We start from the raw sequence: 16,512 nt of genomic DNA, 5'->3' as shown, positions 1-16,512 counted from the left end.
ATTGGGAACAAACTTTAAAAAATATATATGTATGTATGTGTGTGTGTATATATATATATATATATATATATATATATATATATATTTATATTTCATATTTATATAAATGTTATATATAAATAAAAATTAAAAAATACATACATCAACTTGAGAATCCTACCTTGTTTTGGGATTTCCATACCTATAACTGACTTGGATCTTTACCAGATTTTTATTTTTATTTTTAAAGTTTATTTATTTATTTTGAGAGAAGGGGGTAGCAGAGAGAGGGAGAGACAGAATCTCAGGCAGGCTTCATGCTGTCAGCGCAGAGCCTGATGCAGGGCTCGAACTTACAAACCATGAGATCATGACCTGAGCCGAGATCAAGGCTTGGACCCTTAATGACTGAGCCACCCAGGCACCCCTACAACATTTTTAAATTTAATTCTCAGATAGGTGATGAATCGTCTTTTAGGTATTATTGAAGGACCAGCTCTGTACTTCAGAGTTTCACTTAATTTCTGTGTTCTTTTGTTCTCAGAGCATGTGTTAGTGTAGGTGAATATGTGTCCACAGCTTATTTTATTAACCGGTCTCAATGCAAGATGAGGACAAGAGAATATGAGGACAAGAAAATATGCCACCTGTGTGGCACCTGCCAGGGACAGATGATTCTTCTTTTCTTGAGTCCTGAACAGTACCTTATTTCTAGCAGTCATGTTTCAAGCAAGGGTGTAGGGCTAGATTAGTTCAAATGCATCTGCTCTACTTTGAGAAAAAAGCATTTGTTCCCATTTGGTGATGGGTCAACAAAACAGTGGAGTTACTTCTATGAAAGAACAATTCATTACACTGCATAGTTTCATGCCCACCTATTTCTTCTTTTTCGTATATGAGATGTAAACCAGTATATTCTTGATTTTTTTATATAGTGGATCCATGAGGATTGGAAAAGACTTTATTCTTTTTACAAAGAAGGAAGAAACGATGACCTGTGTGTTTTTTTCTCAGACATTTTGTGAAAGAGAAGGTCTTAGTGAGGTAAGAATTTAGATTTTCTTTTGGTTCCCACGGTAACGGTGTTGTTTTCATTTGCCATCTCAGGAGGTGAAGGCTACAATGGTTCTTTTCTGATTATGATTTAGAAATTTTGGAACATATTTGGGAAATGGATAGAGGGTGGCTCAACAATCTGGGGTCATCGGAAGCCTGTCCTATGGACTTTTCTTGGGTGGGTTTTTAACTCCTAGGCAGTTTTCAGAACTTAATTTTCATTATCCATGTACCTGAATCTCCCAGAGTAAGAGGCTCCTTTTGGCACAGTGAGATTTTGGGAGCCTGCAAAACATTTCCACCACTTGTGCCATAAATGATCATTTTAAAATAAGTATTGGATTAAAAGACTTGGAATACAAAATCTAAAGAAATTGGGTGAAAAATAGACTTGAAACTGTAACTCTAGTGACTATAATTTCAACTCCATTTGATGACCTAGATATGCCTTATTAATTTGCAGTGTCTGGGTTTTACTGTTCAGAATGTCAGTTGTAATTCCATACAGCAAATACAGGTTAAGGAACTGCCTGGCACAGATACCTTCCCTGTGGAAGGTAGGACACCAGCAGAAGATCATCTGCTCATCAAAGTGATCACAAAATAAGATAGCCTTGTCACAAAATGTAGGCAGACACATGCGAATTGGATACATGACACAATGAGAATGTTTAAAAAGAAAGCTGGGGCGCCTGGGTGGCTCAGTCGGTTAGGTGGCCGACTTCGGCTCAGGTCATGATCTCGCGGTCCGTGAGTTCAAGCCCCGTGTCGGGCTCTGTGCTGACAGCTCAGAGCCCGGAGCCTGTTTCAGATTCTGTGTCTCTCTCTCTCTGACCCTCCCCCGTTCATGCTCTGTCTCTCTCTGTCTCAAAAATAAAAAAATAAAAAAAAACGCTTAAAAAAAAAAAAAGAAAGCTGTTCAGTGAGTATGCATTTCTGCCATTAACAAAATTGTCAGAAACAATAGTATAGATAGAGAGCCTTGATTGGTCAGTGAGGGTTTTGCGGAGAGACTTCCACTTGCAGCTGGAAGGGCTGATACGTGGAGAGAAATGGCAGCAACTCTCAGACCTGGAGATGAGTACGGGGGTTTTGAAGGGCAGTGTGGAGATATGAGGAGCACGGCATGCCCACTGGCAGTGGTGGAGTGGGGCTGGATAAGGAACAGTCTATAGGCAATAGGGAGTAGTTGAGTGAGAGACTGGTAATGAGGAAAAGCAATGCTTTAAGCATTTATGTTGTACTTTATGTGTGTAAAGGCATGGAAAATTGACCAAAGCTGAGGTTACAGCTTTCCTAAGATGGCCCATTCCTTTTTTTTAAAAACTAAAACCAGCAACCCTTTCCCATTTCCAGTACTACAGAGGCTGTCTCTTTCAACAGTATGAGCAGAGTTTTTCAATATTTTCCTTAATATCTCTATATAACATACTTGTATTACTACTTCTTGGTTTGATGTAGGTATTATCTATTAACTGCTCATTACAAAAGGATTTATGTATTTTTTTTCCTCTGTTTATATCACACATACATACCATCCCAATTCTCCACCCTCAACGTAATTTTACTTATGCTGATGTTTGATATTTACGTTTTAAGACCAGAACCACTTTTCACAACTGTAACCATGTCATGAACTATTTTTTCCTTTACCTGCAAGATTTTTCATTTTTCCTGGAATTAATAATTGTCTGCTTAATGTTATATGTTCTTAACACTGTCACTGAATATTTTCTTGGTTTTCTGTCTTTATCGCTATCTTAACCCCCGTCTCCTGTACTCTTCTTAGTCCCACCTACTGAAGACTCTGTTCTGGACTCTTCTGATGCACCCACCCTCACTCCTGCTCTCCACAGCTGGTGCTCTGCTCGCTCCCATCATCTGTCCTTGAGACCATATCCTCCATGAGTTTTCTTTTCTTTTTTTTTTCTATTTATTTATTTTTGAGAAAGAGAGAGCGTGCGGGGTAGGGGCAGAGAGAGAGGGAGACACAGGGTCTGAAGCAGGCTCCAGGCTCTGAGCTGTCAGCACAGAGCCCGACATGGAACTTGAACCCACAAACTGTGAGATCATGACCTGAGCCGAAGTCTGACACTTAACCAACGAACCACCCAGGTGCCCTCCATGAGTTTTCTTAACAAGGGTACATGAAAGGTCAAGTATTTTGAGACCTTACATGCATGAAAATATTTTTATTCTATCTGAACATTCAGTGGTAATTTGGCTTGGTGTTATTTGTAGGTTGGAGTGAATTTTCCCTCAGGAATTTGAAAGCCTTGCTCCAATATCTTATTTCCAGCGTTATTATTGAGAAGTCCGAAGCCATTTAAATTTCTGAATCTTGTTTCTGACTCTTATCTCCCCTTGTACATTTTGAAGTCAGTAGAATCTTGTTTGTCTCCAATGTTCTGATTTAAGTATTTTGCTTTTTGGGCCAGTCTATTTGCATCCATTGTGCTGGTTGCTTGTTGGGCATTTTCAATCTAGAAACACGTGTTGTTCAATTTGGGGATATTTTTCTGTAAAGTTAATGATTTTTCTTCTATTCGTATTCCCTTTCCTCTCCTTCTGCAACTTCTGTTGCATCTGAACTGGTTCTTTAATTTTCTTATCTTTTCTCTCCTGTTTTCTGTTGTTTATATTTTTGTTTTGTTTCCTGGGAGATTTCCTAACATTTATCTTCTAACCTTGTCATAGAAATTTTTTTCTGTAATCATATTCTTCATTTCCAACAAGTGTTTTAAATTCTCTTAATATTCCTTTTTAAAGATCTATAGTTTTGCTTCATGGATACAGTATTTTTCCTTTTAGCATTGTGAAGATATTAACAATGATTTATTTATTTTTTTCTCTGAAATGTTCATCTTCCTCATACAGTTTTTGTTTCCACTGAGTTGCTTTATTTGTGCTTATTTGGTCCGTATTTATCATATTGGAGTAGTACTCCATATCGGAGTACTACTTTAAAGAGTAGTCCAATAAAATGTGGATTGAAAGCTCTGTGAGAGTGGTGTTCTAGCTGAGCTGTATCATTGCGAAACCCTCAATGTAATTTTCTAGATGTTTTTCCTTCTGGGCTAGTCCGATTTCTCCAGGAAAACTCCTACAGTCTTCTGCCTGAAGGCCTACCTGACATCTTTGGGGGACCCAAATGAGAGAGGAGGCCTGGGTTCTCAGTACTCAGTATGTGTACTTCGACCCCTCTGATCTCAGTAAGGTCCCCCTGATCATTGTGCCTGACATATCCTCTAATCCAGAAATAGCTTGTTCTACTCTTTCTAGAGAATAAGCATCCAGTCTCTGTGGAATTGGGAGAGCTAGTGGCAGATGGGGATCGGGATGCTACTTCTGGCTCTTCCCTCTGTATCTCACCTCCACAGTTAACTCATGCCATCAGTCTCTGAGCCTTTGACGGTGTTCTGAATTGTAAACAGGCTGTTTTTCTCTTCTGGTATGGGCCTCCGATCGGCTTTCCTGGATATGCTGTCATGTACTTTTCAACTTCTGAAGTGTCAGTACCGTTGTTCCCTCTGCCATCCTACCCATATTTCATTAGTGGGCCGAAGCAGACTCCATCTGTCCCCACATTCTACAATGGAGCATTTTAGAACACAACTCTGAGTGTACATAATTGTTATGTGTCTCTTCTTTATAAAACTAGAATACAAGGGGGAAATAAACTTTCAATTTCATGTTTTCCAATTTGGCTAGATGAGGAATGGACTGAATTAGGAACAGACGGAAGGATGATGGTTTGTATTTGTATATTTCATAGTAAACTGATGTGTGTGTTTTTTACAGGTTGTGGTTCCAATACCTTCATGGTTAACAAGAACCAGAGAATCTGTTACAGATGATCCTCAAAAATTCTCAACAGAGTTGTCTATAATTTTTAAGTACTCTCCATTTAGAAATGAAGCTGAATTGATGCAGCAGTTTGATATGATCTACGGGAAATGTGGTAAGATCACCAAAATTCTGAAATCTTGATAGAAGTATTTGCTTTTACTGCCTTTGGAAAGATACTTTACATGTACTTTTGTATTTTTTCTATTTATAATACCATGCAGGATCTCTCATGGGCACAGTCATTCATTTTATCCATATGAATTTTGTCTTAAGTGAATCCAGACATGAATAGCTCTAAATGCCTGACGCTGGGAGAAAGATTTGTACTTGCCTGAGCTTGGGGAACTCTGGATGTGAAGAGGATGACATAGTGTGTGACCACAGGGAATACATAGTCCCTGCACCAGATAGCAGAGTTAGGAGGTGCTTACCGCAGCGTCTAAGGTTAGAGGAGAGTTTTATAAGACAGTTAGCAACTTAGAAACCAATGAGTCTAGGTTTCTGTGGCAGAGAGTTAGTAAAAGCTTCATGTTCCAGATGAACAGAGCTTTCTGTATTTCTGTATTTATGTGTCTACTAACATTTTCCAGTGCCACTCATTCTCCAAACTTCCACCTTTACTATCTAGAAACAAGAAGAATCTACTCTAGAGAAAGCTGTGTGCATTTTCCTTTCTGCAACTCCTTGATTTATGTAATGTATATAGTGAAATTCTGAGAGATTTGTTTCTGAGTTGGCTTGTATTGCCCTCAAAATTTCTTCTCGAATTTGTGGTATTTTGTTTAAAAATGGTATTTTTTGTCACTCTCTCCCTTTTCTCTTAGAGGAAAACTAGTGGCAACTTAATAAATATTAATGTTATTAATGTATACGTGATACACTTTAAGGGGAGCTAATGTGATTTGTTGGTTGACTTTAAAAAAATTATTTAACTTCAAGTTCATTAGCATACCTTGTAGTATTAGTTTCAGGAATAGAACCCAGTGTTGGTCAACTTTTAATTGTGAAATACTCATGTAAATACTAATGAAAGGTATACTATTTCTTGAATATTTTTCTAAACACCTTATAAATATTAATGCATTTAATTCTCAAAACAACTCTATGCTTTAGGTGCCTTATGAGCTCCATTGTGTAGATTGGAAAAATTAGATTCAAAGAGGTTAGGAAATTTATCTGAGGTCATTGCATTGGTAAATAAATGATTGATCCAGGATTTAGACACAGGCAATTTTCATCACCATGCTGTTTGTTCTCTTTTGTGTCTTAGTACTACCAGGGAAAGTGTAATTGGCTGTTTTTTTAATTTCTCTGACAGTCTTGTTTGTCTTTATATCACAATCAACTTTGTAAAGAATTGGGATTTTTTTTGTTAACTATGCTTTAGAGCAGGGGTCAAAAAACTGTGGCCTGCAGGTCAAATCCAGCCCCATATGTGTTTTTATAAATAAAGTTTTATTGGGACACAGCTAAATTCATTCATTTTATGTATTCTCTATGGCAGTTTTCATGCCGCAGTGGTGGACTTGAATTGTGAGTAGTTGTCACAGAGACCGTACAGCCTGCAAAGCCTGAAATGTTTATTATCTGGCCCTTTGCAGGAAAAGTTTGCCAATGCCTATTATAGGGTCTAAAAGCAATTCTTCATATTTGTACAAATTTTAAAAACTCATCTTTGTTTTTATGTGCAATGGTTTCAGTTCCACCAACGAGAGATTTACCTATAATACAAATTTAGCTCAGACTCCTCCAACTATTTTCATAATGCAAATTATGAAAAAAGTGCCAAAGTTTAAGAATCCACGTTGAGAGACTTACAATGAATTGAATAGGAATAAACACTTTCCCGTAGAAACTCAACACTCTGGAAAAAAGTGGAATGTGCTGTAAGACGTACATCTTGGAACTTATCCAAGCATATTATTTACTGAAGTATTGAAGGAAATTTGGTCTAGAGTAGGCTTAATTCCATAGATGAGATAATAGCACTATGACTAATATTTGGTGTTGTTACAATACTGACAAGGCAAACATCCTTTTTTCTACTAGGTACTTTGCTGGTTATTTATAACTTGAAGCTTTTGCTTAGCGGAGAGCCAGAGTTGGATGTTAAGACTGACAAGGAAGATATGCTGATGGCTGGGGCTCTTGAGGAGTGAGTAGTATGTGTGTTTGACAGAATGTCTCTCAATAATGGCAGTATCCTGGTCCTATGTCTGAGGCCACTGGGCCTTAGCACTGAGATAATTCATTTTACCCCAGTTACAGATGAAGAGAGTTAGGCTGGACTATTGATTCCCAAACCTGGCTGACCCTCTGAGTGACCCAGACAGCTTCTTAAGTATAGGATCTTGTCTTATCCCAGACGTTGCTGAGTCAAAATCTCCAGATATCAGGCGTAGGAGTCAATATTTTTCACATGTTGCCCAGGTGATTTTGAGGTGGCAGCACATTTTGGAACCACTGGAATAACACCTTTAAGCTTCTCTAATTCTGAAACTCTTATTTTATGAATATTAAAACTGAAGAAAACAGAGTTCATTATTCGTTACATATCATTAAAAATGGGCATCAGTATGGTGTGGAGCAAAAAGAAATATGACCAACTGATAATTAAGAATGGCCTTATGAACTTCACGCTTGCAGTTTATAAGTAAATAAATTGACACATTCATTTTTCTTGGCTATTAGGAATCTATATGAAACAGAATAAGGAAGGATTGGGGAGCATGAATGAAAATTGTGGAGAAATAATGCAACAGTGACCAAACCTAAGTTTCTCCAAAGGAACTTTGTATTTGAAACTTACAAGCTTGAACATGCAGTTTCTTAGTGTCAGAACTCTAGAGTTACAAGGGATTTTGAAAGAGTTAAATTCAATCTGATTCATTTTAAATACTGATGTTTGGTGCAAATATAATGAGAGCAGCAAATATGAAATCTTAAATTTTCTAGTAGCCACGTTAGGAAAGGTAAAAAGAAAGAGGTCAAATTAATTTTAATAATGTTTTATTTAATCTGGTATATATAAATTATAATTTTAATATGAAAAATATTAATGAGACATTTTATACTTTTTTTCCTGCTAAATCCTTGAAATCTAGTGTGTGTTTTGTACACATAGCATGTATCAATTTGGAGCAGTTTTCTAGCATGGCCAATAGCTACCATATTGGGCAGTGCAATTTTAGACTAAGATATTGAGACCCAAGGAAATACATAAACTTAACAACGAACCTATTTTTGTTTTGTCTTTGAGGTGAAATTTGAAAACCCCTTCCCCAGTTAGAAAATTTAGTGTTTGATAATGCTTTTAGATGATCTTTTCTACTTAAAGTTTTTTTTATGATTTATATTTTTCTTATTTCATTCTAAAATGTGTAATTCTTAATTTACACAGAAATGAAGGGTTTTTGTCTTGGAAAAAAAAAATCCAGCCTCTTTATTGTTATACAAATGCTGGGAACCCTTTTGGCAGTATGAATACGCCAAGATCAGAAAGGAGGCCCAGAACTGTTACTGGCACATCCATTACCATCTCCCCCTTTCCTGCTGACCCTACCTTTCTGCTTAACAGCTGGTTCCAGAACCAATATCTCATGCTACTTAAAAGCTTTGGGACTAAATTTTCATGCAGTTATCTGTCAGAGTGCCTTGGCATTTCGACACTAGCGTCAGGAAACAAATAAAATTATTAGAGGAATAATTTGACAGCTAATTCTTTGGGAAAAAGTTCTTACTGTTTCCAGATGGTTTAATGAAGTCAGAAGCTTCTTAAGTCATTTAAGCAATTAATCACAAAATGAAAATGCGTCAGACCCAGGGTACGTACAGTTTAATTTAGGAACATTGACCACATTGGGTTTGTTTGTTTGGTTGGTTTTTCAACATTTTTCGTAGTTTAATCACAAGAAAAGCTTTTTAAAGATGGGTGGGGGCATTTTGATGAGGCTGGGTTGTTGTAAAGAGGAGATGTCATTTCTGTACCAGGGGCGCTATTTCATGGTTTCTGATATGAGTTTCATGATAGTGCCAAGGAGGGACAGCAGTATCACCTCCTGGCGGGGGGGGGGGGGGCGGTAATTATGTATAGGTTTCCCCTCTGAAAAGTCAGTGGCCTCTGACATTAACCATTAACCCAGATCCTCTTTACTAAGGGACTGGGAAAACATGGACTCTTGTGACTGAAAGAATACTCTGGTCAAAGATGGATCTTTTTCTGACTCTTCTTGCACTTACGACTTCTGTTATTTGAACTTCTAAACAAGTGCAGTTTACATAATCTTGGTTTTGAGAACAGGTGATTTGTAATATAATAACTCCTTTGCCATTTTTCTTGTGGTTATTGTGTCCCCTTAAAGCCACTGAGCATGATTCTTCCTCTGTTCAAAACAAGTCTCAAACCTTGGAACTATGCAATTTCCACCTTTGGTCTTAGATGGTATGGTCCTGCTGATTCTGAAAATAATTTAATTTTCTACATAGAAATAGGAAAATTCAAGCTTTCAGGCTTTTTTTTTTTTTTTTTTTTGGTCTCGGAGAAGAGGTTTTTCTGATACTTTTTTTTTTTTAATTTTTTTTTCAACGTTTTTTATTTATTTTTTTGGTACAGAGAGAGACAGAGCATGAACGGGGGAGGGGCAGAGAGAGAGGGAGACACAGAATCGGAAACAGGCTCCAGGCTCTGAGCCATCAGCCCAGAGCCCGACGCGGGGCTCGAACCCATGGACCGCGAGATCGTGACCTGGCTGAAGTCGGACGCTTAACCGACTGCGCCACCCAGGCGCCCCTCTGATACTATTTTTTGTTCCAATTATGTTTATTGTAAAAATATATATAATATAACACACACACACACACACACACACACACACACTCATATGAGGGAAAGAGGGGCCGATAGAGAGGGAAGACAGAGGATCCAGAGCAGACTGTGTGATGACAGCAGAGAGCCCAGTGTGGAGCTCAAATTCACGAATTGTGAGATTGTGACCTGAGCCAAAGTTGGAGGCTTACCCGACTGAGCTACCCAGGTGCCTTGGGTGTCTTTCCTTCCTTCTTTCTTTCCTTCCTTCCTTCCTTCCTTCCTTCCTTCCTTCCTTCCTTCCTTCCTTCCTTCTTTCCTTCCTTCCTTCCTTCCTTCCTTCCTTCCTTCCTTCCTTCCTTCCTTCCTTCTTTTTAATGTTTATTTTTGAGAGAGAGAGACAGAGAATGAGCAGGGGAGACACAGAGGGAGGAGACACAGAATCTATAACAGGCTCTGGGCTCTGAGCTGTCAGCAGAGAGCCCGATGTGAGGCTCGAATTCGTGAATTGTGAGATCGTGAGCTGAGCCAAAGTTGGAGGCTTACCCAGTTGAGCCACCCAGGCTGCCCAAAAGTGAAATGATATTTTAAAAAATTGTAAAGAAAATAATTTGTATATCATAATTTTTATTCAATTCTAGTGTTTTTAAGTGTAATTTCTCATTTTTCTTTTTCATTTATGATTTGCTTCTCAACTTACGTTATTATGTAGTCTGGGTAAGTCTCATAATAATTTCTTGATAAGTGGTTTTATGATAGTCCATTAAATTGATTCATCATAATTTACATAACAATTTCTGTTTTTTTGGATAGTAACATTGGTCCCAGTGTTTCACATTATTTATGGATAATATTGAGGTAAACATTTTCATGCAGATGGATTTTTTTTTTTATTCTTTTGAATTGTTTTTTTAAGACAAACTCCCAGGAATGGAACTACTGAGTCAAAGTGTCTGAACTTTCATATAGTTCTTGTTAGTATTTGATATCAGGGTTTTTTTAAATTTTTTAATGTTTATTTATTTTTGAGAGACAGAGACAGAGTGCAGTTGGAGGAGGGGCAGAGAGAGAGGAAAACACAGAATCTCAAACAGGCTCCAGGCTCTGAGCTGTCAGCACAGAGTCCGACAGGAGGCTCGAACTCGGGAACGGCAAGATCATGACCTAGGCTGAAATCAGACACTTAATCGACTGAGCCAGCCAGGCCCCTATTTGATATTCGTCTTAAACTTTGCAATCAATACCCTTTATTGGCTTTGCACTGAGGCTCTACAGAAGTATATCCGACCTTTAGCAGGGCCCTGTTTTAAGATGACAGTAATCTCATGAAAATTTCATTAGGAGTGATATTCAAGCACATGGGCAGTGGCACGTGCTTTGGCAACATGAGTCTAAAGACAGCCTGTTTTTACTTACATTAAAAGAGAATATGTAGACAGAAAAGTCATCTCAGAATTTCAGAATCAGATGAGGCAGAAGTTTGCATTTAATGTGTGATATATTAAATCAGAATTTGAATCTGTGAATGTGACATGTGGGGAGTGCCAGGGAATCACAGAGTTCCATACATAACGATATACAGAAAGTAGGTTATATCTGCAGGGAAAGAATCTGCCATGTTAAACTTAGGCAAAGTGCCCTAAAAGGGTAGAAGACAACATGAAAAATAGCTTTGTAAGAAATCAAAAGGAAGTTAAGAGTTTGCAACAAAGAGGCAGGGGAAGGGCTGAGAATACTGAATATTAATGAAAAGAGTAGTGAAGTAATAACAGAAAACAAGATGTTTCTTTAGGGCCAGCCTAGACAATGTTTGTTTGTTAATTCATGTTTTATGTTGTAATTTTGGGAACTCTGGACCAAGTCCTGCATCTCAAACTCTTGCAGATTTTTCCCCACTAAGTTTTTTTTTTTTCTTCCCCCTTTGAGGTAGTCAAAACAAAATCAAGTCAATTTGTTCTCTCCTTCCTACTGGTGGCTGTTAGTAACCTTTAGCCACAATCACACAGATGATTAAAATCAGAGTGATTTCCAGAGGTCCTCTATTAAATGTTTATTTATTTATTAAAAACATTTTTTTTTACATTTTTATTTATTTTTGAGAGACAGGGAGAGACAGAGCACAAGTGGGGGAGGGTCAGAGATAGAAGGAGACACAGAATCTGAGGCAGGCTCCAGGCTCCGAGCTGTCAGCATAGAGCCCGATGTGGGGCTTGAATTCACGAACCGTGAGATCATGACCTGAGCCAAAGTCGGACGCCTAAACGACTGAGCCACCCAGGTGCCCCTATTTATTTTGAGAAAGAGAGAGAGAGAGAGAGCGAGCTTGTGCAAGCAGGGGAGGAGCAGAGAGAGAGAGGGAGAGAGAGAATCCCAAGCAGGCTCCACGCCGTCAGCACAGACCCTAACACAGGGCTTCATCTTACGAACTGTGAGTTCATGACCCGAGCCAAAATCAGGAGTTGAACACTCAACTCACTGAGCCACCCAGGTGCCAGAGAACCTCTATTGACTGAATGCAGTAGGACTGACCAAATGGAAGATGGCAGGTGGTAGATGGCTCTGAGATGTCAGTGCCTATAATGCCTCACAGGTGGTTACTGTAAACTGGAATGTGCAAGATCCATAGGGTTGGGATTCTCCTTCGGCATTCCTTATCCAGAGAGTCTATCTTTGGCAGGTATGGAATTACTCTCTAATCTAGATGTTTTAAATTTCATTCATAGGACATAGAATTCTTTATGTGGACACCAGTATGGAATTACAATTTCAGAACTGAGGTTTTGAAATTTCATATAAGATAATGCCACCAAAAAATCCTGGATCCGGGTGTTAATTTTCTTTACTCTCTTCCCTGTCTCATTCTTCCACCTGGTGGTCCAGCACCTGGTCCAGGAACAGTAATCTTTGGGGCAGAGGTTGGGGTGAGCCTCCAGTGGTACATAAATATGAGTTTCTTGAAAACCTCTCAAAAGTGCATAGATACCTAAATCAGTGTAACAGTGCTTTCTCATTCTCCACCCCTGCCCCTCCAATCTCTCTTCTACTATAGAAATAACTCTGCAACTTGGGCTTATTGAAGTGTGTCATCTAGACTTTTCAGTACTTGTCAGTTTATATTGAAGTCATACTTTTTTCTTCTTAGCTTTTTCTTTTGAAATAATTTAGACTTTCCAACAGGGTTGCAAAGATATTACAAAGAATTGTAGTACACCTTTCCCTCCGATTCCCTAGATGTTGATAATCTACCACACTTTATCATTCATCCTGCCCCTCTTCTTTTTACACGCAGTAGGGACCCATGCATTCCTTTTAAGGGTAATAATCTATCACTATTAGTATTAACGTTGTGGCTAAAGTTGTCCTAGATTTGGCTAGTGGGAGCCTATTCAGGCTGACTCTTATGTTCTTTTGATGTATCACCATCAGTGTTGAATATTTTTGTACTTTTTGGCATCATAAGATATTCTAGGCTCATAATATACTTCTGCTGCTGTAGTAATGCGACAATAAGCCATTTTTCCAAGGAATCCTTTTTTCTTTTATTGGATACTCCTATACCTCACTTTTAAGCAACTTTTAAAAAAGTGACTGTAAAGTAATAAATAACTGTACATTGGTATAAAACAATATTTGCATGATATTATAGATTGGTGTACATCATACTTAGATCGACGTCACTTTTTCACTATTTTAACTAATGCTAATCTTTATACTTCTATTTTTGGGCACTTGCATGAGTATTTCTTTAGTATTGATTCTCAGAGATAATATTGCCAGATTAAGTGGTAGTAATTTTAAATTTAAATAGAGAGTGGTAAATTGCTGTGCAAAAAGCTGAAACTATCTATGCACCCAGCCAATGATCTGAATTTTGTCAATGGCCCCATTTTCATCAAGATTTGATATAAACTAACTTTTAAAATTTTGCCAGGTAGATTAAATATTTCTCTGAACTTTGTTTTCTCCTGATTATTGACAGTATGGGGTATATTTTAATGTTTTTTGGATGCTTACTTTGCTTCTATGATTTGCTTGTATCTTTTGTTTATATTTGTATATTTCTATTATGCAGTTTTAATGGTTTTTAGGAACTTTTATTTAGTTATTATTACTTTGGATGTTAAATATGAGGAACATTTTTTCTTCAATCTGGCACTTGTCTTTTTTTTAATTAAAATTTGTATTTAGGTAATTGTAGACTCATAAGCAGTTATAAGAAATAATATAGAGAAAGCCTCAGCTTCCCCTATGCTGGCATTTTGCTAAACTGTAGAACAATATCACAACCAGGATGCTGACACTGATGTAATCCATCTGGTGCAAATCTCCAGTGTATCAGTACAAGGTTCCTTCCAATTGCCTTTTATAACCACACACAACTCCTTCTCTCTCCCCACTTGACTTTTAACATTGTTAGTACTGTCCTTTGTCTTAGAGAAATTTTTGATATTTTGGGGTCAAATCTGTCAGTATTTTTCTTTATGAGTTTCTTTTGCATTTCTAACCTCAGATAGGTTTTCCTTAACCAAATATATCTTCTTATCATTTTAAAAATACTTATGGTTTATTTCTATAGCTTTTGAATCTATCTGGAATTTGTTTTTGCACATGATGTGAAGTGTGTGTGCAGAGGGGAGGATGGATTAATACTTTCTAATGTATGTAGCATTTTTAAAATCATTCAGCCTTTCTTACTTACTTGAAATGCATCATGAATATAAACTAAATTCTCATCATTTGTGGATCTCTTTCTAGATGACCTATTTCTTTTCATATATTTTTTCTGTTCTTGCTTCATTAGAACTTTTTAATTGGTATAGCCTTTATAATGTTTTTGATATTTGATAGGGCAAGTACTCTTTCACTGTCCTTTTTGAAAGTGTTATGATTGTTCTTGCACATGTTCTCCTCCATATGAATTTCAAAGTCAGCTTTTCAAGTTTTATTATAAAAAATTCTCTTGGGACTTTGATTAGTAGTCTATTGAATTTATAGCTTGACGGAGGGAGAACTGACATATTTATGTTTTGGTTCTTATTTCAGTCTTCTTTTATATAGTTGAGCGTAATTTTACATCATCATATATGCCACAGTAGTTAAGAATTTTGGTGGTTAGATTGTATGATTGTAGTTATATTTTTAAGTTTTTGAGGAACCACCATGCTGTTTTCCAGAGTGGCTGCACCAGTTTGCATTCCCACCAGCAGTGGAAAGTGTTTCCCCTTTTCCACATCCTTCCCAATATTTGTTGTTTCCTGAGTCGTTCATTTTAGCCATTCTGACAGGTGTGAGGTGGTATCTCATTGTGGTTTGGACTTGTATTTCCCTGATGATGCGCGAAGTTAAACATCTTTTGGTGTGTCTGTTAGCCATCTGAATTACTTCTTTGGAAAAATGTCTGTTCATGTTTTCTGGCCATTTCGTCACTGGATTATTTGTTTTTTGGGTGTTGAGTTTGATAAATTCCTTATAGTATGATTTTGCTTATTAACCCTTTATCTGATCTGTCATTTTCAAATATCTTCCTCCATTCCGTTGGTCGCCTTTTAGTTTTGTTGATTGTTTCTTTCACTGTGTGGAAACTTTTTATCTTGATGAGGTCCCAATAGTTCATTTTTTTTTTTTTGTCTTAATGGAATTCTTTTATCTTTGATCATTAAGTGTGATATTTGTTCTAGTTATTTTTCCTTTTCATCAGTGCCTTTTGTCAAGCTTAGTAAGTCATTTTATTTCTAGTTTATCGAGTGATTTTTATTTATTTTTCACATTAGAAAATTGGTGTTAAGTTTCAGTCAATGGTTTTTTGACATCTGTTGAGATGATTTAGTTTTGTTTTTCTCTTCTAATCTGTTAAAGTAGTATACTATGAAAGTTTGTGATATTCAACTATCATTCTTCCATTCCTACAATAAACCCAGCTAGTTTATGATGTCTGTGGTCTTATCACTGTGTTTTTATTACTACTTTTATTACTTTTGAATTGTGCTATAACTGTTAATCCATTCAGATTTTTAAGTTCTTGGATCAAATTTGTCATTTATAATGTCTTATAAAAACATTCATTTTATTTAGATTTTCAGATTTGTTGATAAGGAATTTTACATAAAATATTCCTATAAAATTTCTGTTTCCCCCAACCTTGTGGTCGTGTCCACTTTTACTGCTTTTGTTGCATGGTATGTCATCTCTTTTTCTTGGCCAGAGAGGCTTAGTTGTTTCAACTGTCTTTAAAAATAAAATAATTTCAGATTCTTATTTATTTTGTATTTCTCTATTTTCTCCTACTTTCTGTAACGTTGTTTTATTTTACTTGTCCTGCTTCCTTGAGGTGTATCTTTTATTTGTTTACTTTCAATCTCGTTTTCTAATCTAAACAACTAAGGCTTTTATGCATCCTCCCAGCACCACCCCTGCATCATGGCTCTATTCTACAGGTTTCAAAAGTAGAACTCTCATTATTGCTTATTTCTAAATAGTTTACAGATTCCATTTTGATTTCCTCTTTAGCTCAGGAATTGCTTTCAAAAAGTATTTTAAAAATCTACAAGTACCTAAATTTTTTGTGTGTGTGTGTGTGTGGGGTGAAATATCCTTTTATTACTGTTGTAATTTTATTATACAGTGATCGGAGAACGTAGTTTGCATCATATAGGCTCTTTGAAATTTGTTGAGATTTCTTGTGGCCTAATAATGTTTTAAACATTGGAAAAATTGTGACTCTCTGAAAAAGATTTTGTAACATCAAGCTTTTAATTAAATTATTTAAATCTTCCATTCTGCCTCGCCCCCTCCCTGCCCCCCAGCTTGATCCCCCAATTTCTGAG

General features: G+C 37.0%; 1 protein-coding gene across 3 annotated transcripts in view; it reads left to right on the top strand.

The window, feature by feature from the left end:
* MORC1 (MORC family CW-type zinc finger 1) overlaps positions 1-16,512 on the top strand; it is a 162,926-nt gene that overhangs the window by 17,535 nt on the left and 128,879 nt on the right. For all 3 annotated transcript variants that reach the window (XM_053220815.1, XM_053220816.1, XM_053220814.1), the window contains exons 6-8: positions 915-1,023; positions 4,837-4,996; positions 6,934-7,039. In XM_053220815.1, coding sequence (XP_053076790.1) covers positions 915-1,023; positions 4,837-4,996; positions 6,934-7,039 — 375 coding nt within the window. The remainder of the gene's footprint in view (positions 1-914; positions 1,024-4,836; positions 4,997-6,933; positions 7,040-16,512) is intronic.

The sequence above is a fragment of the Acinonyx jubatus genome, chromosome C2 (genome assembly GCF_027475565.1).
Source record: "Acinonyx jubatus isolate Ajub_Pintada_27869175 chromosome C2, VMU_Ajub_asm_v1.0, whole genome shotgun sequence".
Classification (NCBI taxonomy): domain Eukaryota; kingdom Metazoa; phylum Chordata; class Mammalia; order Carnivora; family Felidae; genus Acinonyx; species Acinonyx jubatus.
Note: the sequence above shows the minus strand (reverse complement) of the source record. Positions and strands in the feature narration are given on the sequence as shown.